Raw genomic sequence first — 25,219 nt, forward strand, 5'->3', positions numbered from 1 at the left:
CCAGCAATTTCTTTGTAAGAAATTCTTGACATAAAAACCTAACTTGAGGATGAGCAGCTCAAGTGTGGGATACGGGTGATTTAGATATACTAATTACAAATAACCTCTCTAGAAACTCTAGTGATGGGAGTTTGAACCCTCCAAATGTGAGCCCAATCAAAATACCTCAAGCTAGGCCCCTTCTTATTGCATAAAGCTAAAGGTTTGATGATTATATCAGAACTACATAACTTGGAGTGCATGTCCTAGAAGACGAACAAAAAACACTAACATTCCAGGAGAGAAACAAAGACACGTACCCTTTGCAAACACACACGTGAGACACAAAGTTTAGGCTAAAGATAATGTTGCAATGTGTAGCCTTGTACATAATGTTGCCAACTGCTAAAGAATATGGACCCTTGGAAATGCAGTCCATCTCCTCTAGTGCCTTGAGACCTATCTCTTAAGTCAAATTAAATGTCTGAGAAAAAGTGTAACAAACTAGATTTGCATCCTCCATTTGAAATCTTTTTAAATGTGTAATCACTTCAAGAAAATGTTAACATGTGAGTTTTCCTCTCTTCTTTCCCATACCAAGAATATTTTTGTTGTACCCAAATACTACATAGCAAATGACTTTCCTAATTTTTATTTAAGATCATTCTTATGTCATCCTTGATTAAGCATGTCACCAATGTATAATAACAAGACAATAAAGCTACTCTTAAAATAGACACAATTATCAAAATGACATCTAATGCAACCATGTTTTGAAATTATGTAATGTCCTGTTGGCATAACTCATGCAGCAACTGTTGAGCATGTTGTGTGGTACAGGTTTGATGACAAGATCATTTATTTTGTTGTTATTGATGTCAGCATAGTGTTGTGTTGGTTAACAGTGAACCAAATGAGCTGATAAGTGTTTCAGTAGTTAAATCTAGTGTTGTGGAAGGAATTAGAATGCGCAGTTCTTATGGGTTAATTAGACATGTCTCTAGATGTTGCATGTTGGTTTGCAGAGGCTCGCAACATGTATGGAGAGAGTTATAATCAATTGAAGATTGACAAAGAAACCGAAAGAACAGACAGTGACAAAGGATGAATGATTTGATTGACCTATCGAACCAGCGTGGTTCCAGATGTTGTGGTTCAGTCTGAATTATCTTGGCTAAGCTATGAGATTGTTGTTGCAATTGCAAGATGATTGAATTACCGGAAGGCATGGTTCCAAAGAACAGAAGATCGTCTTGGGCAGGTTGGCAAAGTATTCAGAACAGTTGGTGTTAGATCCTCAACTGGTGATGATGTAGTTGGTTATTGTGAATCTTTTCGTATTCTAGGGGTCATAGTGACATGGCAGATTAGATGGGTAATGATGAATTGGTTTCCCATTAATCAAGGTGATCGAATTATCGAGCCTAGGGAAGCGTGCTGGAAAGAGTCACAAAGTTTGAGTGTTCTTGATCAAATTGATATGCAAATGCATTTGGAGACCGGCATGGATTTGAAAATGTAATGTTATTGTTTGTCAATACGTTTGGGCAGACTAGTTTTAAGTGTAAAGATTCAAAAGATGAAAATCAAATGTAATTTGTTTGTAAAGGGCGATGGCCACCCTACTTAGTGAAAATGTATTTTTATACAGTTTGATATATTATGAAGGTGTAGATCATAGATGTTGGGGTGTAATCGAGAGAAGGGTGTGGATAGTCTGCAAAAGAAGCAAAGATTGAGAAGTGTTGTTCTCAAATCACTAATGTACTTGTTGAATCCTAACAATTCTAAAGTTGAGATCCTCTAACTAGGTTACTCTTTAACTAGAGTGTCAAATCCCTTAACTGGGTTACTCCCAATAGGGTAAAGCTCCTAACAGGATTAAATGTAAATCCCTTAATCGGGTAACTCCTACTAGGGCTAAGCCTTTAACAAGGCATACTTCAAAAGAGTTCAAATTATTGTGAATACTAATTCCCATTGTGGTTTTCCCTCTGACCAAGGGTTTCCATGAAAGAATATTGATGTTCTTGTGTCGCATGTTTGGATGGTTTTATTTGTTTCATTTTTTATTGTTGCACAAGTTATTAGTTGATGAATGTTGTTCAATGGTTGAAGAGTTGGTTGGAGTCGTCAACAAAGGAGCCCAAGGAGATGCGGAGGACATGGCTCCAACACCTAGACAAGTATAAAGGGCGTACAATGACCCTATCTCGAATTTCGAGAAAGTGTTCAACATAGAAGACCATCCTCAATTGGAGACACCCGAAGGCTTACACCAGGTCATGGTAATGTATTGTCTATAGATGTCAAGTTTGATATGGTTGTTCAACTCCTTCTATGAGGGGAAGGAGGTGGGCGAGAGCATCCAAACAGTACTGGAAGGGAGGAAGACAATCAATCCTAGTCCAAATCGAGCTCAAAGTGCAAAAGATTGGGCATACCAACAACGGGCTCTATCATTGAGGTCAGACCCGACCATAGTCATAGATGAGCAGTAGGCCAAGTAAGAGTATTTGTATTGCCCATTACTGGAATCCGTGAAACATCGAAGACAGTGAAGGAACCAAATCAAGTCAAAGATGGCTCCAAGTATGAAGGGATGAGCATTGAACTCAGTCAAAATAATGTTGTGAAGAGTAGATCCATGGCATCTGATGGTGTGCTGAAGGAGAGGGATTTGAGCCCTTCCAACAGAGGTCTAGTCGATGTACAGGAGAGAGGACCACCGCAAGACAAATCTGTAGAGCACAATCGGTTTGACTAGGTTGTCCAGAAGGGGCAACTTGGACATAGTGTTCTGAAAGTGATGTCTGAAGAACTGTCTCTCAAGCATAGCCAGAAAGCCAAGCCCCTTGTTGGCTATGGTCTACATGGCAAGTCTCATCCTAAAGCTAGGCCCAGAGCACTTGACCCCGAGACAACTGTACGAGGAATCAATCTCAATCTCACGGCCTTGAAAATAGAAGTGAAGATGGGAGGTCTTCAGGCAATTAAAGATCAACACCCGAATCTTTCCCATGTTCACGACTGTTTGTCTCAAGTCACAAAAGGAAGCCAAACCATCAAGAAGTCGTTGAAGGCCCTCCAGAGAAGAGGCCAAAAGAACCACATCACAAGCAAATATGAAAATGAAAATCAGGACCTAGTGCAAAGAAGAATCGTCACTGGGGAGTGAGAAATCATGGAGGAAAGCCTCAAGCTCATTAATGCATATACAAAATAAGGTGGGGGAGAGAGAGAGAGGGGGGGGGGGGGGGAAGCCCTTCTTCACCCTGATGGTGCTTTGAATCGGGTCGAAGAACCCTTGAGAAGTCCTTAACCTCCCCACCATAGTCGCATAGAAACTCATAATAACCACCAATAGTGTCGCAAATCCCAATGTCTCTAAGCTTTGCAAAAGTCTACAAAGAAGCAGTAGACTTTCCTCAAGCGGTGTCAAGCCTCTTTAATGATAGCCAGGTTTGATGGTGGTGTAGTTAGGTTTGGAAACAATTCACCCTACTTGGTAAAAGGTAAAGGTTCAATTTCTTTGATTGGAAAAAGTAATGTTGATAATGCCTATTTGGTAGAAGGTTTGAAACATAGTTCGTTGAGTGTTGGTCAATTGAATGACAAAGATTATCACCTTGAGCTCAAAGGAGGTATATGCAAGATACTTGGAAACTTGAGAGATCTAACTGCTATCGGAAGGCAAAATAAAGGTAACATATTCCATCTAAAAACTATTCTTAATAGTTGTTTGGTAACTAGAGTTGAATACAGTTAGTTGTGGCATAGAACGTTCTGTGATGTAAACTTTGATAGCTTGATGAAAGTTAGTAAGTCAAATGCAAATAGGGGATTGCAACGACTAGTAAAGCCAGACAATATGATTTGCAAAGAATGTCGATTTTGTAAATTAGAAAGTTCAACATTCAGTAGTAAGGCATTTTCTTCTGAGAATATATTGGATTTGGTACATACTAATCTTTGTGGTCCTATATGAACAAGAAGTTAAAATGGTGATAAATACTCTATGTTATTTACTGAGATTGTTTTTGCAATCCCAAGATGATTTAAGTACTGGAAGGCATAGTTTCAAAGAACAAAAGATTGTTTTGTGCAAGTTGGCAAAGTATTTAGAATAGTTGGTTTTAGATCCTTAACAAATGATGTGGTTGGTTACGGTGAATTTTTTTTAATTATAGGTGTCATGGTGACATGGCAAATGATATGTGTAATGATGAGTTGGCTTCGCATCGATCAAGCTGATGATTTATCGAGCATATGGAAACGTCATTAAAAGAGTCAAGAAGTTCGATTGTTCTTGATCAATTCGATGTGCAAATACATTTGGAGGCCTACATGAATTTATAAATGTTTTATTATTGTTTGGTAATATGTTTGGGTAGACTAGGTCGAAGCGAGAAGATTCAAATGGATTTGTTTGTAAAAGGCGATGACTGCCCTAGTTAGTGAAAATGTATTTATACCCAATTTGATGGATTATGAAGGTGTAGATCATAGATGTTGGGTTGCGATCAAGAGAAGGGCGTTGAGAGTCTGCAAGAGAAGCAAATATTGAGCTTAATTGGATCTGTACTAGCAAAAGACAAGTGTTATTCTCAGATCATATTTGTACTTGTTGAATCCTAATTGATTCACCAAGAGAAAACCCTTAATTGGGTAGACCCTAACAGGTCTGAAATCATTTATTCAGGTGGCTCTTTGACTAGAGTTTGAAATCCCTTAAGCGGATTACTCCTAACAGGATAAACCTCCTAACAGGATGTACTTCAAAAGAGTGCAAATTATTGTGGGTACTAATTCCCATTGTGGTTTTCCCTCTAACCAAGAGTTTCAACAAAAAAAAATTGGTGTTCGTACATTAACTAGATATATCATTAGCGTTCCAATCCATTCAACATGTATTGCATAGAGTTTGGCTTTCTTAAAGGTTCATGTAAATTTTACAAAAGGGTGCCTAGCCCAAATATGTCCAAGAATGGAATCCTATCCCTCTTGGCCCCACACTTTTCGAGGTTGGCGTACTTAGTCGGACTCAACATTTCGCCCTTTTTGTAACTTTCTACCACCTATGTGGATCATCCCTTGCAAGATATTGCCTTTGTATGATGAAACTTCTATCAATTCCAGCACAGGCCTTATCGAGCACCCTCGTATGATGTAGCACAGCTCATTCCACCGCAGGCCTTACCTTATCTTGTGAAACAATAATCTATCATCGTTGACGTATTAATAATATTAGACTTAAGTCACACCTTATATAGCTAATTATTGAAGACTTTCATTATGTATTGTCATTAAATACACAAAGTTGGTTAAGGTAATAGTGTTTTATTTGTATAAACTCTATATACGTTTAGCTTGTAAACAATGTAGAGCACCATAACATGTTAATATGTTTCAAATTATAAATTCGCATCAGTCATACAAAATACTTATCTGGACATGCTCAGAAATTTATTGCAATATATCAACCAACATACCTTTAGAAAGCTAAAGTATACTGAATACATACAGGCTATCCATTGTATCCTTCCTTTATCTAGTATGCTTTATCACAGAGGTAAATTGGTCTGATTTCTCTTGCTAAGAGTTAGACATTCGACCCCAGTGTTAGACATGGTCTTCAACAAAAATCAAGCCTCGGAATTCATGCCTGGAAAACACATGACAGATAGCTCTGATCTTTGGTGTCGGTCACTCAAGAGGATAGCAATATTGATTAACCAGAACTTTACAAGAACAGCAGCGTACTACGTAATCATCATTTCCTAATGTGAGGCAGCCACTGAGATCAGATAATTCTCAATTTTTGTACTGGTCATTTGCATGTCTCATATAATTCATCTGTGAGTACTTCCACTCTTGATAAAATCCAATAAGATAAACTATTCTTTGAGTGGGTTTTGATCTGATGTTCATCTATATGGCATGCTTGATGACAAGAAGCATGTCATCAATGTATAATAACAAGAAAATATAGCTACTATCAACCAGTCTCTTAAAATACACAAGATCAAAATGACATCTAATACGCCACATTCTGCCAATAAACTATCATATTTCAAATACAATTGTCAAGGTGCTTGCTCCAAGTCATACAAGTTCTTCTTTAACTTCCAATCATTTGCATGTCTCATATAATTCATCTACGAGTACTTCCATTCTTGATAAAATCCAATAAGACAAACTATTCTTTGAGTGGGTTTTAATCTGATTTTCATCTATATGGCATGCTTGATGACAACATGCATGTCATCAATGTATAATAACAAGACAGTATAGCTACAATCAACCAGTCTCTTAAAAAAAGACACAATGACATCTAATGCAGCCACATTCTGCCAATAAACTATCATATTTCAAATACCATTGTCAGTGTGCTTGCTCCAAGTTATACAAGTTCTTCTTTAACCTGCACGCTATATCCTCCTTCCCTTTGACCTCATATCCTTGTGGTTGTTGCATATAAATCTCTTCATCCAAACCGTCATGGAGTAAAAATATTTATTTACATCTAATTGTTCAAGATGGAAGTCTTCTATAACCATGACATTTAATAGTTCTGATTGAAATCATTTTCACAATAAAAGAAAATGTTTCATCAAAATCTATACCTCTTTTCTCTGCAAAACCTTTTATAGCAACTTTGGCCTTATCTTTTTTGGTTCCGCGCTCTTCCTTTTACATCAGATACATATAATAAGGGCTTTTCTAATAACCATGCCAAACTTAAATGCACGAGTCCCTAAAAACCTATCCTGATGGTAAGTCTTCAATTTTACAGGTTTAACCTTATTTTCAGAAGATCTTTCCTTAATGTTGGCCTTGAGATCCTCTTATTTGTAAAAAAAACCTAGTGGTATACCCTAGGCAAGAAGAAAAAACCCTTGTTATATGTTTTTTGCCCTAGGTTTTGCTTTACCTTCATTACTTTTTCCTAAGCCACGAGGGTCACCTTTTCCCTTTTTAAAGTTGTGCCCCCCTTGTTAGGTTTGATGACTTTAAGTTGTAACCCCGCGCTTTCCTTTATTTTTATCCACTGCATACTCCCGCGTTATCGTAAGTCTAAATCGCCTTCACTGGGCCCCTTTTTATGTTTTAAAAAGACTGAAGATCAAACGACTTGCATTGCATCTCAACTCTAATACTTCCCATGGCGAACACACAAGATGCGAACACGTGGAGGCGAGTGGGACCTACACAGAAAAATAAAGACAAGATCTACCATTTGCGTTCATTCATTGTTTAAATCCAGACTCATAGCGAAGAAGCGGGATTATGACGCGTGTCACAAAGGGCCCCATGTTTTCAAACAAGAACAAAGGAGATCAACGGCACGCATTATAATGTCCCTACTATTAGGGTTAGATTGGGACACTAATACTTGAAAAATTAATGTTAGGATTAAATACTAAAAAGTAGAAATATATTATTTTCTCCTTATTTCTAGCCATTATATTGTTCTCATCTAGCCATTTATACAAGGTTACTCATCTCTCACACTGGCACAATAGCCATTTATACGAGGAGCTCACTTCCTACACTGGCACTACAAGATTTTATCAATCTCATCTTAGCCATTTATATAAAGACAACTCCTGACTCTATATTGGCACAACCATTTATATAGGAGAGTGTCCTTTAACTAGCATTATGGGTTCTTAATTCATTTTATGAAAAATATACAAAGTAAATAATTAATTAATTTATATTTTTGAGTACCACTTAAAATGAATTATAATATCTTTTAATAATATATATATAATCTACAAGTATGATTAATGAATATAAATAAATTCATAACTATAATTAAGAAAATATAATCCATAAACATACCTTTCTTACCTTCTTCTTTTCGTGGTCCATGTGGCTCCATCCTTAGTGGGCCCTTCTATGAATTATTCCTTCTAGATTATCTCAACTCTATATTTACTTTCCAAAATTCTTCATTTTCTAATTAGAAGAAAGAAAAAGATATACTTTTTTGTTTCTTTTTTTCCAAGAGTCACAACCTTTCATAATAAAAATCCTTTGAAAATTCATAACACTTCACAGTTATAATCCTTTCGAAAAGTCGCAACACTTCATAACTAAAATCCTTTGGAAAAGTTCTAATATTTTATAATCAAAATATTTTTGAAGAGTCACAATTGTTCATAATTATGACCCTCTCAAAGGTTCACATCCTTTCAATATCCTTGATACCTTTTCAGAAAGTCACTTCCTTGTTTTTTTCATATTACTTCCCTCTTCCATTTTTCCTTTTTGAACTCCTCTCCTCCACTCTTTCTTTTTTTCCCTCTCTAAAATAAACTCTCCTCCCTTTTATATCTTAATTTTAAGCAGTTGTGTCTATTTGTTAAACATCTCTTTACTTTTCATTAGATTTAGTTTATTTATATTATTCTCTATTATATTATTTATTTACTTACTTATTTGTGTTTATTTGATTTATTATTAAATTATATTTAGATAGTTAACATACTTTCTACAATATTGTCTCTTGTATTTACTTTTCTTTCTTTCTTTATTCATTGAAATTTTATTATTTTTTAATTATTTAAAATATCATACTAAATATTATTTTATTAATAATATAGATTAAATTATTATTATTTCCTTGTTTTATATTTTAATATTAGTTTTAATATAACTTTATTTTTTATTTAATAACATTGTATTATCTAATTATTATTAAAATTCTATCTTAAAATGGGGATATTACACGCGTTTGGTCCCAGATCTAACTTGTCTCATGGTGACTACTCGCAGCGATGACACGTGGACCCTGAAGGAGTCCAGTTTCAAGTCTAACCTAGTGTTGTTAGCCAAGACCTAAGATACAATTGGACCACATAGCTGCTAACAAATTTTCGTAACGTGTCTTGATTGCAAGGCAAATACTAAGGATGATCAGATGGCTCGCGTTCTCTCGCAAAGGATTTTGAGCTTATAGTGAGTAAACGAGATGGAACCACGTGTCTCATCTCTAGTGAAGATCCCTCACATTGTTTAAGGGATTAAGCAGGTGTAGTAAATCAACGGTCATCATTTAATCTCGTGGTCTATCTAAACCATTGGATGATATTTTCTTTTGAAGTAAGATCTACAGCCCGCATTGCTTTGCTTGACTGAAAAATAAAGTTTGAGATTATGCGAGATGTTGACGCGTGGCACTCTTTGAAGGGCGATCCTGGCAGTGGGATCTAAGAGCTAATTGGTCCATGTTTGCAAAATGTCAGAGGGGCCCATACACAAGGAGAAAGTAAGGGATATAGCGCATGATAAATCAATGGCCCGTGTTATCTCACAAGCCTATAGGCTTTGCTTTGAGATACAACGCGATTGCACCACGTGTCCCACTCAACATTGAAAGCTCTTAAGTGATGATTTATGCACGAGGATATTTCGATGGTCTGGATTTAATCTAGGATAAGCTACAACCATCCATAAACTCACTATATGAATAGAAGATCAACGGCTCACATGTTATCTCAAGGAAAGGGAAATTGTATGGCGATTGAGCGAGATGTTGACACGTGTCCTGCTCTTTCCAGCCTCGAAGACTTTACAACAATTGCTAGCGTGGGTGTTGTCTGCGTTCCTATTGGCCGGAGACTACGCCCAAAGGATAACGTGGAATGTCAACAAAAGTCAAAGTGAGATTGAGATTGTCTCATCTGCCAGCAAGACTTCATCTAAGGTCAAAATTCAAAATCAAAGAAATACAATGAATAAGCTTGCCAATTTAAAATTTGCAGACATTGTATCACACGAATTGGTGGTATAAATGTTGCAATAAAGAATGTCATCCATCACAAATGGATAAATCTTTCGAATTTTGACATCAAATGCAAACATTTCAATTTGCAGAGTTATCGAGTTTGTTGAAGCTATCAATTGGCAAAGAATTTGAAGAAGATACATATAGAGAAATCACAAGTAAAATCGACTCTGTTGCTTCCTTTCTTTGAAGAAAGAACTAGGTGAATCGTAGACAATCATTTGTGATATTCAGAGCCCTAGTTAAAGTAAGAACTATAAGGAAGAAATAAACCCTAGTTGTGATCAAATTTTAAATTAGAAAAAGATGCCTCCTAGAAAGTATTCCGATAAATTTAATTATGAGGATAGGAGATTGCAAGATGATTTCCTTGAGCAATTGCCAAATTCAAAGGAGGGTAAAGAGGCAACTGAGTTCTGGAAAACCCTAGGAAATGAAACTTGGCCTGATTTAAAGGATAGGTTTGGAAGCATTGCCAATACTCATATGCCAACCAAGGGGTTCACAAATATTTAGATGGTGGTACGGCCAGGCAAATGCGGGGAGTCCACTCAGTAATGTATGGCAACACGATTTGGGGAAATTGGTAGTCCCACTGTATTATTAAACATCGACTTACTCCTTGAGTTGGTGGAAAGGTATGACCCCATAACACACAAGATCAGAGATGTAGATGGGAATGTCCTCAAAATTGATGCAGATTCAATCAGGAAAGCCTTCAACTTGCATTCAGCTGATGAAGTAATTGACAAAGTTGATTTCAAAATACTCGATGAAGCTTTCACCATGCAAGGTTTGATACACAACAGAAATTAATTATGTCCTTTGTTAAAGAGGTCAATGGTGTAAAATTGTCACATTTGGCTATCACATAGTGTGGGAAACTGTGGGCATTACAATGATGCCTTTATGAATACACACACAACCCTATATCATGTTATAGGATTTCCAAATAACAAGAAATTTAGTAAGGCTACATTGTGGATGTGTTTTGGACTCCAAAAGGATGGATAAGCAATGATTTTTTATTTCCTAGGTTATTTGGAGAACAATATCAATGAGGCATTAGCAGTTCTGAAGACAAGGAAATCCTCAAATTTCAGATGGTTCTCACTATTGATGCATTTGATTATTTTTCATAGTAAAGATTATTTTGCACAATATATGGATTTAGAGTTTGAAAGAGATGGTGAACCACAGCCCGTTCAATTATGGACTACCACTTTATCTTCTAGTTGGGAGGGATCTAATGTTCTTCTTTTTGAAAATGAGTTTGGATCAGTATTGAGAAAGAGAATCTTGCAAAATATAAGGAATTTCCCTCAAGCTTTAAGGGCATTTTTTAGGCCAATTGACTGTAATGTCAAACCAAAGATATCTCATCAGTGGGGGGATATCTACTTTTACAAGCACATAACAATCATCAGAATATATGGTTTTCCAAGAGACCAAATGTGTTGTCTAGGTATGTTCCTTTGAGGATAGGATTCTTGGAGATCATCAGGCAAATTGCAATGTTGCAAGACACTGATTTCCCACCAAATAAGGCAAGAAAAGGAACTTTCTTCCCTGCCCTTACCTTACTCCACTTTGCAATAATGAAAGAAGGCAAAAATCAGTTAAGGTCATACAATATGGATATCAGTTCAAAAAGTTTAAATGATATTGAGGGTTTTTATGCTAGGTTAATACAAAATATAAACATGAACCCTAGGGGTGTCAATGAATTTGATTTTCCTGAAGATATAATCAGAAATGATGAAGATTTGGAATCTCAGAAAAGGAACAATATTGGATGGCATGTTTATTAGGGTATGTTAAATGAGATCCATGAAGAAGACCTCAGTTATGACCCTATCTCAAATTGCAAAAGTTTGGAGTAGAGATTGAGGATAATTTTGAATAATTTTACAGAAATATATAGCACAATGAATGAGAAGTTAGGGAAGAGCAAGAAGACAAAGCTCACAGCTCTGGACAATGAAGAATGTCTTAATGATTTAGTCCCAAAAGAGAAGAGGGGACAAAAGAGGACTAGAGAGGAAACACCAGTCCCTACTACTAAAACAAGTGAAGATTCCAAAGCTCAAACTAGTTTGAGGATATATCAAAGATAAAGATTGGAAGAAAGCCTCTTGATCCAAACATAGTTGAAATCCCAAGCATGGACGCTATCACAGCAAAAGATCCTGAAAGGAGATCTCCATCTCCTAAATCCCCCAGTCCACCTCCTATAGCTCCTCATGCCATAGAAGCTCATGTTGAAGATGTATCTAAAGGGAAGGAAGTGAAAACCCAAGGAGGGAAGCGTACTATAGAAAAAGAGCATACTCAACAGATAGAGCAACTAGGGGGATTAAACTTGCGTTATGATGATGATGATGATGATGATGATGATGATGAAGAATATCTATATACCCCTGAATAGTTGTCGAGGGGAACAGATCCTCAAACCCCCACAACCCCTATTTCTGACATCACCATGCAAGAGATGAAAGGCGTTGTCCATAGAGAATTGAAAAGAGAGGCCTGTTATGTAAATGTGGAGGATGATGAGTTTGTAAAATTAGTAGCATTCAAGCAATTGTTGTGGCAACATTATAGAGAGGATTTTGTAAAAAGAGTTGAGGAAAAGAGAAACCAAAAAACCAGATGCTGACCTAGATGATTTGGAACAAGGGGTAAAGGATGAGATGATTATGTTTGAGTAAATCACTCCAGAAGAAGGGAGGCAAATAGTCAAGCAAACAAGGGTCCAGCTGGCACCTAATCTCAGGATTGTTGATGCCATTGCATTTGATTCAAGCATGAAGAATATGAGATTAAAAAGACCACATCTAAAGGTAGAAGACATGTCAAGTGGCACATACTATGGTAGAGATTTGGGTGTCTTGGCAACATGGAATGTTACTGCATCTCAGATAGAGGATATGAGACAGGTACTGGGGTTAAAAGGAATATTATTATACAAAGAATAAAGGATGCTAAGCTCTCTGATTCAACCATGAGTCTACAAGAACAAGTTTCTTATCTTCATGATGTTGCCCTAGACAAAGAAAAGATATATGAAGATTTGCAAGGACAATACAAACATGTCTATTCTACTTATGAGCAAAGAACAAAAGAAACAATTGACCTACAAAACAAAACAAACTTGTTGGAAGGAAGAATATCTGAGTCAGAGGCTATTAAGGTCCCTGGTGCTATCGAGCCACCTGTCAAAGATCAGGGAGGTCCATCCAAGCAGCTGAGCATTGTGACATTTTCCCAACAAGGTCAATTACAACAGACCCATGGTAAAAGAAGCAAAGTGGATGATGCATTGATAAAAGAAGTGGTAGACTTAAAAATGCAATTGGAGGATAGTAAAGACAAACATGACTTTGATAAAGAAATAATTGTCAGAACTGCACTGACGGTGTTACATGAGAGAATAAAAGTAAAATTATTCAGCCTCTATGAAGCATGCAAGATACTATACTTGGCAATCAGTAAGATGGAAGATGACAGGATGTTGGTTAAGCCTACCTATCGAAAATGGATCACCCAGGTGCAAAAAATGAAGAAGGTAGAATTATGCGCAAGGATGGATCCTAATGCTTCCCAAAATGCCAGCCAACTACTAAGATTGTCAAGTCACTAAAGAATTTCTTAATTTTGCCTGATCATATTGAGAATAAACTGATGGAGTTAAAAGATGCAATAGAGAGCTACAAGGACACCTTGGTCCCACCACTTATAGATACAAGTAAAAATATCAAAGAATTCACTGATTGGAAAACAAACACTATTACCAAGATAAATGTTATGGTAAAAATTGTAGCGAGTAATAATATGAATATGGCACTTTTTCAAGAGTGTATTTCCAAGTTGGTAAGTTCCAACACTTTTTATGAGAATTTTGAGGAGGTTACTTGGGCTACAGTAAAGTATAATTCCTACAGATAGGTGGCAGATCAGATCATTGACCACACATGGCCAAAGGATGAAGAATATCAGGTAGAGAAATATGATCCAAATGATGATTCAAATCACGAGGACCCACCAGAATAACTAATTGTGAAATCAGTTTTCTAACTTTTCTCTCATGGATAGGGAATATTCTGTATAAAGGTGGTTGTATCGCGCATCTCACATCAAGACTGTGATTTTGGGAATTGTTTGTATATTGATGTAAATCACGTGTTCTAGTTGTAACAAGTAAATTGTCAAATCAAAGGATGACATGTGTCCTTCTTTGTAGCTTGAAGCTTGTTTGCAACTCACCTATATAAGTAAGTTTCCAAGGCTTTCAAAGGGTCTGAGAATCATTTTGTTGAACCAGTTTTGTTCATTTTCTGAGTCAGTCCATGTTCCATGTATACCGTATGGTGATTTTCCAAAGTCGGTATGAAAAAACATGGTTAACAGTATTGAGTCTAGTTGAGCATATCTGCAAGAAATTGACATTGAAATGTATATTTTTCAAGGAAGATACTACAAAGGCATTAATAGAACTGTTGTTGAATCTGAATCTTGTCTCTTCTTTGTAACTTTTAATTTTCTGAGATTTGATAGCAAAGTTATTGAGTCCTAGTTATGATTGTTTATGGAATTGCTTTTCAATTTATGTTTTGTTGATAATCCAATGGATTATGTAAATGCTTGATGTGAGTTGAGTGAATTACTGGTTACCATAAGAAGATTCTGATGAGAATGAGATTTCTAATTGAATCTTGATTTCTTTTCACTAAGTGTTGAGATAGATCTGATAGAAAATGTTGAATTTTTGTGAGATAGTAGCCCAATGGGCAAGGCACCGGTCATCATCAAACTTGATATAGCTTGGAAGTTCATACAGTGTATTCTTTTAAAAATCAAATCTTTTAAAGTTTCTTTGTTGATGATCTGAAAGTGAGCCTGTGCTTGATTCATGGAATCTTAGGGTTTGATAGATCAGCTATTTGTCATTCCTTTGATAATCCTAGAATTAGAAGAATATAAGACAATTTATCTGCTATATTGGGATTCATATAGAAATTTGAAAATCGGAGAGAGAAAATGAATTCCTAGGTAAACCCATTTGCAGAGTTCGAAGTGAAGACATTGCAAGGTCTTGTCAGTTAGTCCTTTTAAATTGTTTCTCAGAAATACGTATCATGGTTTTTAGCTAACTCCTAGGTACTCTCTATTTTTAAAAAGTTGTTAAAATTCTGTAAAATCAGAAGCCAAGATATCCTACATTATTTCACAAATTATTAATATACACATGCTATTCAATAATTAAAAATGTGGAATGCACACTAAAACCCACATGTGAGAACTAATTTTATAAACTTTTAACTATTGCTTGACTATAATCCATGTCTGATTAGTTAGAGGCAAATTAAAATTCTAGGAAACCAACAAGCAGTATTACAGTATTGTATATAATTAGTTAAAACCATGGGCCAGAAAACCACCCATAAGGCCACGAAAAAATGTCAGATAAGGGGTGTCAACTCAAAACAAGTATACAACATGTCTGAAAATTTAATGGATTTTTCAATCTTGGATGACCTAAAGGCTAAGACCTTTACAAACTTTGTAATGTTGTGATTTAACTCATGTGTTAATGCATAACACTAAGTTTCAGTATCACATGCTGGTTTGATTTATTTCCAGGGATTGACTCCACTTTTGGTCTTTTATTTTGGGACCCTGAAAAATCTAGATTTATTCAAGAACAAAATATTTTAGTTTTCACCTTTTTGCCCCTCTATCATATATTCTACCCTTTGTGGAGAACATAATTGCAAAAACAAATGTGTCATTGTATTTGATTGCTACAAAAACAATCCATTTATTCAATGCTTCACATTACCCGTTATAATAAAAATTTAATTCAGCATTTTTGCTCTACAAAGAAAACTACTACCTGGCTAATCAAACAATATCCATGAGCAGAAACTACACACCATAATAAAAGATGCACAGTTACTAAAACACTGTTAAAAAGACAGCCACGAGTGGTTTAAATTGCTTTTCACCCAATTCATATGTCCATGTGACAAGAGAAAGATGTCCAATAACTATGGATGCATTAGAATTGTCAGAAAGACAAAAATCTACTGACTCCCCATGGGGTGGGTGGTCAGATATAATTTGTCAGAAGCAAGCAAATAAAGCATGGGAATTCAAGCACTTCAACCAAGAGGATGGACTTTTGCCCCAGGCAATTGAAATGAAAGCACTTCAAGCTGTTAATTCTGTAACACTGAAATCATACTGGTCTGATGAAACAGATTGTACAGATCTGAATATGCATAAGATGCCTTTGTAAAGAACGGCCTATAAATATAATTGTTTAGTTGTCAAGTATGATCGGCATCTCCCTTAGGGTAATCTTGTTTTAGTTTAACTATGAACAAAATAGTTAGTTTACTTGCTAATTATTGTATTTCCTAATAGGCGGCGATTTTGAGAAAGCAATTCTGGCCGACCAAGAGAGGGACATGTCCCTTCTAGGGACATGCCTCTTGGGTGCCATATTTATGGAGGTTATGTTTGTGGATAAAGAACACAACAAAATCTAAGTCTGCTTCTTTGGCATACATTACCTCATACGAATTATAACAGGATATACATATTATTGCAGAACTATTATCTCTGAAAGAAGAACCAATACTCTATCCGAAATAGATCAACACAATCTCCAGCACTTAGAAGGTATTATATCAGTTTGAATTAGTTGCAGAATTTCCAGAATATTTACATGGTATTAGAGCTTTGGTAGTCGAACCTAGGCTCTGCAAATTAAGTAATCAGACCTTATAGATATCTAGCATCATTCTCCTATCTTCAATGGCATACACAATTAGACCCAAGGACAGGTTTGATGGGAAAGAACACTTTGATGCCTGGAAATTCAGAATCATGATGATTCTTGAAGAAAATGATGTAAAACAATTTGTTAAATCAGACAACCCACAGTTGAACCTCATAAATCCTTCTAGATTAACGGAAACAAGAAAGCCATTCAGATCATATTAGATGGATTGAAAAATGATATCGTACCTATCCTAACAAAACATCAAATAGCATTTGCTATGATGAATGCACTACTAAATGCATATGAGGTTAACAATGCAACTAGAGTTCTCGCACTTAAAAGGCAACAAAATCACATACATATAAAGAAGGGAGCATCGATGAATTCTTATTTCCTAAGGGTTGCTAGCCTAAGAGATGAACTTGCAAGTATAGGAACCATCATTAGTGACACAGAACTAACACTGATAGCTATAGATGGATTACCAAATTCACGGGAAACTTTCACACAAGTAGTAAGTGTCAGAGATAAACTTCTTGACTTCAATAGACTTGACGGAGATTGTCTTCAAGAAAAATCTAGAAACCTAAAGAAAGGAGGGAAATTGAAAACGAAAGATGAAGAACTTCATGTTCTTAATACAAACTCCTATAAAGGGAAGAAGAAACATTTCAAGTAGGAAAGGGGTAATCAAAAGAATGACAAATCTAAGAAAGATATACCCAAAATAAAGTGCTTCAGATATGAAAAATTTGGACACTACAGATTTAATTGCCCTGAGAATTCTAAACAAGTGAACTGCACAAATGTTATTAGGGAAGAAGATAACTATGATCCTGAGAATCGTGTATTGTATTCATCACTATCAAATGAAGTCTGAAATAAAGCATGGGTGATTAATAGTGGATCATCTAAACATATTACAAGATACAAAGAAGCACTACACTATATATCAGAAAAAGTTAATGGCAAAGTCACCATCGGTGATAATTCAACACATTCCGTCAAAGGAATTGGAAATTGCACTTTGAAACTAAAATTACGAAATTTTCTTCTTCTTAAAGGAGTACTTTATGTACCACGAATAAAAAGAAATCTAATCTCAGTTACAACACTTGAAGATGATGGACACAATGTTGCATTCATGGATGGTAAAGTAATAACCTGGGCTAAGAACTCCTCAATTAAGAAAAAAAAATTGATTGATTCGAGACGAGGGTATTTGTGTAAATTAAATTTAGAACCTAGTCAACCTATTCAAACCTTAATTCATGAAGTTGTGCACATAAATGAAATATGGTATAGAAGGTTCGGACATCTAAATTTCAAAACCTTATCATCGATGGAGAAGATTGTTATTGGTTTACCTAAACTAAATAAAGACCACTCAAGCATATGCAAAAGGTGTGCTCTGTGTAAGAACACCAAAAGTCCATTTCATGATAGCACTAGGAAAACTAACAATGTTTTGAATTAATCCACTCGAATTTATGTGGACCTATGTCTGTTTTTTCTCTCGGAGGATTCTAGTACTATATTCTGTTCATAGATGACTTCTCTAGGAAAACTTGGATTTACTTCCTAGAATGCAAAGAATCAAAAGAAATCCTAAAGAGATTTAAAGAATTTAAAACCTTAATTGAAAACTTATCAAGACACAAAACTAAAACTCTTAGAACTAATAATGGAGGGGAATACAACTCAAATTTGTTTAAAAGGTTTTGTAAAGAAACAAGAATTAAGAGGGAGTATACAGTTCCTTATAACCCGCAACAAAACAGGGTAGCAGAAAAGAAGAATAGAACAATTATAGAAGCTGCAAGCACTATGATATTTGATCAAAATCTAGAATATTATCTTTGGGCAAAAACTTCCTATACTACTATCTATATTCAAAACAATAGCCCTCACTCTTGCCTTAGAGATAAAACTCCTGAAGAAGTCTTTACTAAGGTTAAACCCAATCTAAGTCATTTTAGGATTTTTTGGTGCCCTGTATATATCCATGTTTCAAAAGAAAATAGAACTAAGTTAGAACCCTCTGGGAGGAAAGGTATTTTTGTAGGGTATAGTAAAACATCTAAAGCGTATAGAAATTTCATACTTGGACAGAAAAATATTGAACTTAGTAGGGATGTAATTTTTGAAGAAGACTTCGCATTCAAAAAAGCCTTAAAATCTGAAGAACCCTCTCCTTTACCTAGTTCTAAAAGAAACATTGAATCTGAGTCTCAGAGGGAGAACATTAAAGAAATTGAAGATGAAATTCAAAATCTTATTCTTGAAGAAACTCAAAATTCTACGAAAAGACTACTTTGTGCCATTAAGACAATAGAGGAAGCACAAGACTTTGCTGCACCATCCGAATCAATCAGAGAAAGCAAACGACCTAAAAGATTTTCTAGTTACACAACAAACATGAATGATTTGTCTAAATCATAACCTAACAATGTTTCAGAGGCTATTAGACATAAGCTTGGAAAGATGCTAGACATAAGCTTGGAAAGATGCTACGATAGAAGAATACCAATCTATTATGAAAAATGATGTTTGGGAAATTGTTCCAAGACCTGAAAGAAAATCTGTTGTTTCTTCCAAGTGGATTTTTAAAATAAAGCATGGTGTAGACGATAGCGTTGAAAAATATAAAGCCAAATTTGTACCAAGGGTATTCTCTCAGAAAGAGGGGATTGATTATGAAGAAACTTTTGCTCCTGTTGCCAGATACACCTTTTTAAGAGCAGTCCTAGCCATTGCAACATCAAAGGGATGGAAAGTACATCAAATCAATGTAAAAACAGCATTCTTGAATGGAAAGATTACAAAAGAAGCATATCAGGAGCAACCTGAAGGATTTGAAATTCATGATCCTGACATTTTTGTTTGCAAGCTCAAGAAAGCTCTCTATGGGCTTAAACAGGCTCCAAGGGCTTGGTATAAAAGAATTGATAAGTATCTCACCGGCTTAGGATTTTCCAAAAATGAAGCTGATCCAAATCTATATTATAAAAGGGATAAAGATGATACGGTAATTATGATACTGTATGTCGATGATTTACTAATAACAGGTGATGATCATCTTATAGATCAATGCAAGAAAGATCTAATTAGAGAATTTGAGATGAAAGACTTGGGACTCCTTCATTACTTCCTAGGACTGGAAGTACGGCAAAATTCTAATAGCATTATCCTTCATCAAGGGAAGTATACATTAGATATTTTAAAGAGATTTGGAATGTGGAATTGCAAGACTATGTCTTCTCCAATGGAGACTAACCTAAATAAACTTAAAGAAATAGCAGCCAAATCACCTTCCATAGATTCTACTCTCTGCAGATAGATGATTGGGTTCCTGATGTACTTGGTAAATACAAGACCTGATATTTGCTATGTTGTTAATGCCTTAAGTCAATTTATGTGTGAGCCAAAGGAGATTCACCTAGTTACGGTCAAACACATTATGAGATACTTACAAGGCACTATTAATCTTGGGCTCAAATATGAGAAAGTTGATTTAGATTTACATGGATTCACTAACTAATATTGGGGTGGAAGTGTGTTAGAAAAAGTACTTCAGGATGTTGTTTCAGTTTAGGATCAGCAATGATATCTTCGATATGCAGAAAGCAATCTTTAATAGCACAAAGTTCCACAGAAGCCGAATACATTGCAGCAGCTATGACCTCTCGAGAAGCAGTTTGGCTTAGAAAGTTACTTGTGGGATTTATTGGGCAAAGCCATGAATCCTACGATTATTCACTGTGATAATCAAAGTTCCATCAAGCTTTCAATGAATCCAATTTTTCATGACAGGTCCAAGCATATTGAAATTCCTTATCATTATGTAAGAGATATGGTAGACAGGAATACTGTAAAATTAGAATACATTTGCACTTTAGATCAGACAGCAAATATTCTCACCAAACCTCTCTCTAGAGTGAAGATAGATCACTTCAAGATAAGACTTGGTATGGTTGAATTGTAATTTATTTGTATTCTTTAAATTATTAATAAAATAATTTTATTGTCAAGCTATTGACTGTTAATGATTCCACCATTTGTATTCATTATTTAAGAGGTAACGATCTCTGAGATAATGAATACCTGTATAAAAGACATTATGAGAGATGATGATCTCTTAGATAATGTGCTGAACAATAGAGATCTACTATTAGATCTAGATGAGTTCAAGATCACATTGTGATGTAGACATTTCTATGCCTATGAGTCACAACTTAGATAAAGGAAGAATTCAATTATTCTCAGGATTTTATCCTGTATATTGCATTCCATGCAATATCATTATCACTAGTGTAAGTGATAAATCGTATCACAGGTATACTAATATGACATAGTATCATGTGTTCAATGATACCTCATTTTTAGAGGATTCAGATAGATATAGAGTATCAATCTATGCTTATTCACATTATTTGATGATGCTAGATATGCTATCTTTCAATATAATTATCAAGTTAAGAGGGAGTGTTAATTCTATAACATTGAAATCATACTGGTCTGATGAAACAGATCATATAGATCTGATTATGCATAAGATGCCTTTGTAAAGAAAGGCCTATAAATATAGTTGTTTAGTTCTCAAGTATGATCAGCGTCTCCCTTAGGGTAACTATGAACAAAATAGTTAGTTTAATTACTAATTATTGTATTTCCTAATGGGCGCCAATTTTGAGAGAGCAATTCTGGCTGATCTATAGAGGGACATGTCCCCCCTTAGGGTAACTATGAACAAAATAGTTAGTTTAATTACTAATTATTGTATTTCCTAATGGGCGCCGATTTTGAGAGAGCAATTCTGGCTGATCTAGAGAGGGACATGTCCCTTCTAGGGACATGCCCCTTGGGTGCCATATTTATGGAGGTTATGTTTGTGGATAAAGAATGCACAACAAAATCTAAGTCTGCTTCTTTAGCATACATTACCTCATACGAATTATAGCAGGATATACATATTATTGCAGAACTATTATCTCTGAAAGAAGAACCAATATTCAATCTGAATTTAATCAAGACAATCTCCAGCACCTAGAAGGTATTATATCAGTTTGAATTAGTTGCAGAATTTCCAGAATATTTACACAAGCATAGCCCATAGTCCATCGGCCAGTAACCCTCTTATTCCAACGTCTATCCAGAACCCATCCACTGCTTCCATCCTCCCAACCAAACAAGATTTATGTCGCATGAAAGAAGCTCCATACCTGCGCCATTTTCCACAAATTATATCCTTCGTCTTTTCATCATCTGAGCATGTTCCATCCACACAAATCACATTTTGACACTGAAGCCAATTTTCCATTGAGCCAGGAAAAAAAGATCTGGCAGGTTGCCAACCTTTTGACCATAGTTCCTGTAGTATGGATACTATATTTAGCTATTGAAAAATGTAAAGAAACTCAACTTACAGTCTAAGCAAACTACAAAGCACAACCTTATAACTCAAACCACTGTGTCCCAATACCCACTCACATTTATCAAGTTATGCTCTGGAAATTCTTTTTCTAACGGTTCTCCCAGATATAACATCTCTGCATCACTAAATTCATAAAATGAATTAAAGAAAAAACAATTTTCTGACCTGCCACATCATTTAAGCGTTGAAAGAGAAAAAAAAATCATAAAGTTGAACAAAATAAAAGCTTCTTTCAAGCACTGAGTGCACATTAAAGTCCAGAAAACTAACACTGGGCACTGCAATCAATATACAGTATACACACATATAGCATTACAAGCACATGTGAAAAATAGTTGAAAAGTGATACCAATATCTGCAACTGCCAAGTACACTATTAGTCATATGATACTTATAAAACTATTGATTAAATAATTGATTCCTGCCAGAAGATTCCAACGAATAATAAAATACTCAGTAGCAAGGATGTGGATAAAAAACCATCTGCAAAATTATTGGCAAAACAGATGAAAATCCAGATAAAACCATAAATAGCTTCCACCACTACAAACCAAAGTACCATAATACCTATATGCAATACCAAGAAAGCCAACATTTGCATAATGAAGTACACAGCTGCAATGATGAAGGTGAAATTCCAGCCAAACTACACAAATAGGATCTAGAAACATAATACTGCTCCATTTCAATCAACAATAATAACCAAAAAGGAACAAATTGGAACTAGCAGTCAAATAGATTTTTTTCCAAACAGTAATAACCTAAAACAGTTTGTCATTCTGTGGACCATTGTAGATGTCATCTTTCTCAAAAAACAGTATATTTCTCAACAAAACAGGAACTGTATTTTTTTTTTTTAAATTTAGCCGTTACTTAATTGTGTCCAACACTACATTCAAATTAGGAAGACTTCGGAAAAAAACCTTACTAAAACATATAATTTTCAAAAAAAAAAAAAAAAAAAACTTAAGTAATGAAATAACCCTACACATGCAAAGAGATGCACCCTGTTGCAATAATCACTTGCATAACAAAACAATTAATTTCAGAAATGATAACCCACCATAAACAATCCTATTACATTTTGAAACTGGAGAGTTGCCAGAATCTCATGTCAATAGCCAAAATTAAAAAGATTACAGCTGTTGAGAATAACAAATTTGGGACACACCTATCATATTGAAAAAGAAATTGATAACTAGGAAATAAAATGAAAAAGGTTAACATTTCAAGAATACATCTGCCAAAACAAACAAGAAAGAAGACTGCAATCTTCCTGATTAGGTAAAAATTCCTGAAGTTATCATCAACTGGAGACAACATCAAATATTCTTTTTAAACCAGACAACACTTTCATCAAAAAAAAAACTGCCAAGGCATATGGGGGACATTTGCATGAAAAACAAAGCATGTTTAAAGATGGAAAAAATTCTCTGGCGCCTAGAATTTCCACCCTAAGAATCCTCCAACCACCTCAAATTCCGCCCCGAGAAATATGATGTTAGATGTCTCTTTTGGCTGCAAGGTAACCATAAACGAGTTTGAAAGTTGAAGAAGGATTAAAAAATCCTTGGATGCCCTTGACTTCTGCCTTAGTTTCTTAAGGCTAAAACTTGTTTTTGGACCTCCAAATCAAATGAAAATGGAAGAGAACAATGAGATAGATAAGAGTATTAGAATAAAAATCAAGATTGGAATTTGAATAAGGCCAAGGAAATTCCTTGAGGGATGGCAGATTCCTCCATTCACCAAGGATTAATAATCCTCTCATACATGTGTAACCGCCTTATGGTAGACCAAAGCCCAAAACAAAGAAAGGGGTGGCAATGTACTTAATGGGTTATGAACAAATAAGTTCTAAATCACCAAGCAAGTCAGCCTGTCCTAGGTAATGAGACAAAATGACTAAATCAAATGTCTTTCTTCTTTTCAAGATGATGTCCTTCTCCATAATTGTTACCTTTTTTGATGGAAGCTTTTCCCTTTGCTTTTCTTAGTCTAGGTGATGAGGGCCAAGTTTTCATCACCACCTCCTTGCTTGTTGGATCTCATCTCCTCACGAGTCTACTCTTGAATGCAATCATCCCATAGCCTCTACCAATCTGGAATGATTCTCGAGCACAAATTCCCTTCACAAATGGTTCCCATGACTTGGTGAAATCATTTAGAGCTACATTCACCAGCTCTTCATCCAAGATCTTTTCTCCAACTGCTACAAGCTGATCAAGGATATGTTTGATCCTCATAAGGTAACTAGTAACATTATTAGATTTGGTCATCTAACACTCTCGGAGCTTGTTCTTCAGAACCATCTTTCGGTTCATATTGTCACTTTGAAAGAGACCAACTAAGGCATCAAACATGTCCTTGGCATTTGTCTTTTCTGCTATATGTGGAATCAAGTGATCCTTTACAGCATCTAGAATGACCTTTTGTCCTTTAGTGTTTGTATCCTGTGTTGCCTGAAGTGCAAGATCTGTATGTAGTGGAATCTTTTCTACATTCTCCCACAAGTCTTGCCCTTTGAGAAGCAGTATGACTTGTGCCTTAAATGGCAAGAAGTTTGAAACCCCATCTAGCCTGTCCTTGAACCTAAGACTGTTGGCTGCCATATCTATCTTGGGCTTTTCCTTTATAACTTACAACTCTAATACCACGTTAATTTCTTAAATCTAGTATCTAGGTAAATAGATCAGATCTAGATTTACACTACTAGATTTATTTAACGAAATAAAGTAGTGAAAAACTTAGAAAAGCAAAATGCGTTCATACATAGTTCATATGCTCTTTGTTGGTTAACAGTTTGTCTTCCTTGGTTTTGGCTTATACCCTGACTCTTAAATGTGCCCAATGCAGTGGAAGACTAAGCTGAAACCAATAGAATGGGTCAATGTAGGTAATTTATCAAAGACCCCTAAATTGAAAGGTACAACTCCCTTATGTGCAAAGATTTGCAATGAATAAGGTTTTTAGTAGATCAAAGAGTTTAGGGGTATGCTCTTAACCAGAAAGCATAAGAGGATATAACCAAATCGCCCAACACCTCGAGCAACCCAGGTGGATTAATAATGATAACTCACAGCCTTCATGATCATGAATGCATGTGAGTCACTTTGAAGCTTTTCTAACTCCTAAAATGCAATCTAATCTAACTATTGAATGCCAGATGCAACAATGCAAGATTTAACTACTTATGCACACTGTCTAGGAAGAGAGATAA

General features: G+C 35.5%; 1 protein-coding gene across 12 annotated transcripts in view; it reads right to left on the minus strand.

Annotated features, from left to right (window-relative positions):
• Positions 1–25,219, minus strand: part of LOC149556875 (uncharacterized) — a 103,247-nt gene that overhangs the window by 33,772 nt on the left and 44,256 nt on the right. For 4 of the 12 annotated variants that reach the window (XM_089831472.1, XM_089831474.1, XM_089831475.1 and 1 more), the window contains 2 exons: positions 22,056–22,122; positions 21,665–21,936 (listed from right to left, as the gene is read on the minus strand). The exons of 5 other annotated variants lie outside the window; for them this stretch is intronic. In XM_089831472.1, coding sequence (XP_089687598.1) covers positions 21,665–21,936; positions 22,056–22,122 — 339 coding nt within the window. The remainder of the gene's footprint in view (positions 1–21,664; positions 21,937–22,055; positions 22,123–25,219) is intronic. 3 more of the 12 variants (XM_089831477.1, XM_089831478.1, XM_089831476.1) reach the window with 1 other exon arrangement.

The sequence above is a fragment of the Cupressus sempervirens genome, chromosome 5 (genome assembly GCF_028749045.1).
Source record: "Cupressus sempervirens isolate cs-2001-9-10 chromosome 5, ASM2874904v1, whole genome shotgun sequence".
NCBI lineage: Eukaryota > Viridiplantae > Streptophyta > Pinopsida > Cupressales > Cupressaceae > Cupressus > Cupressus sempervirens.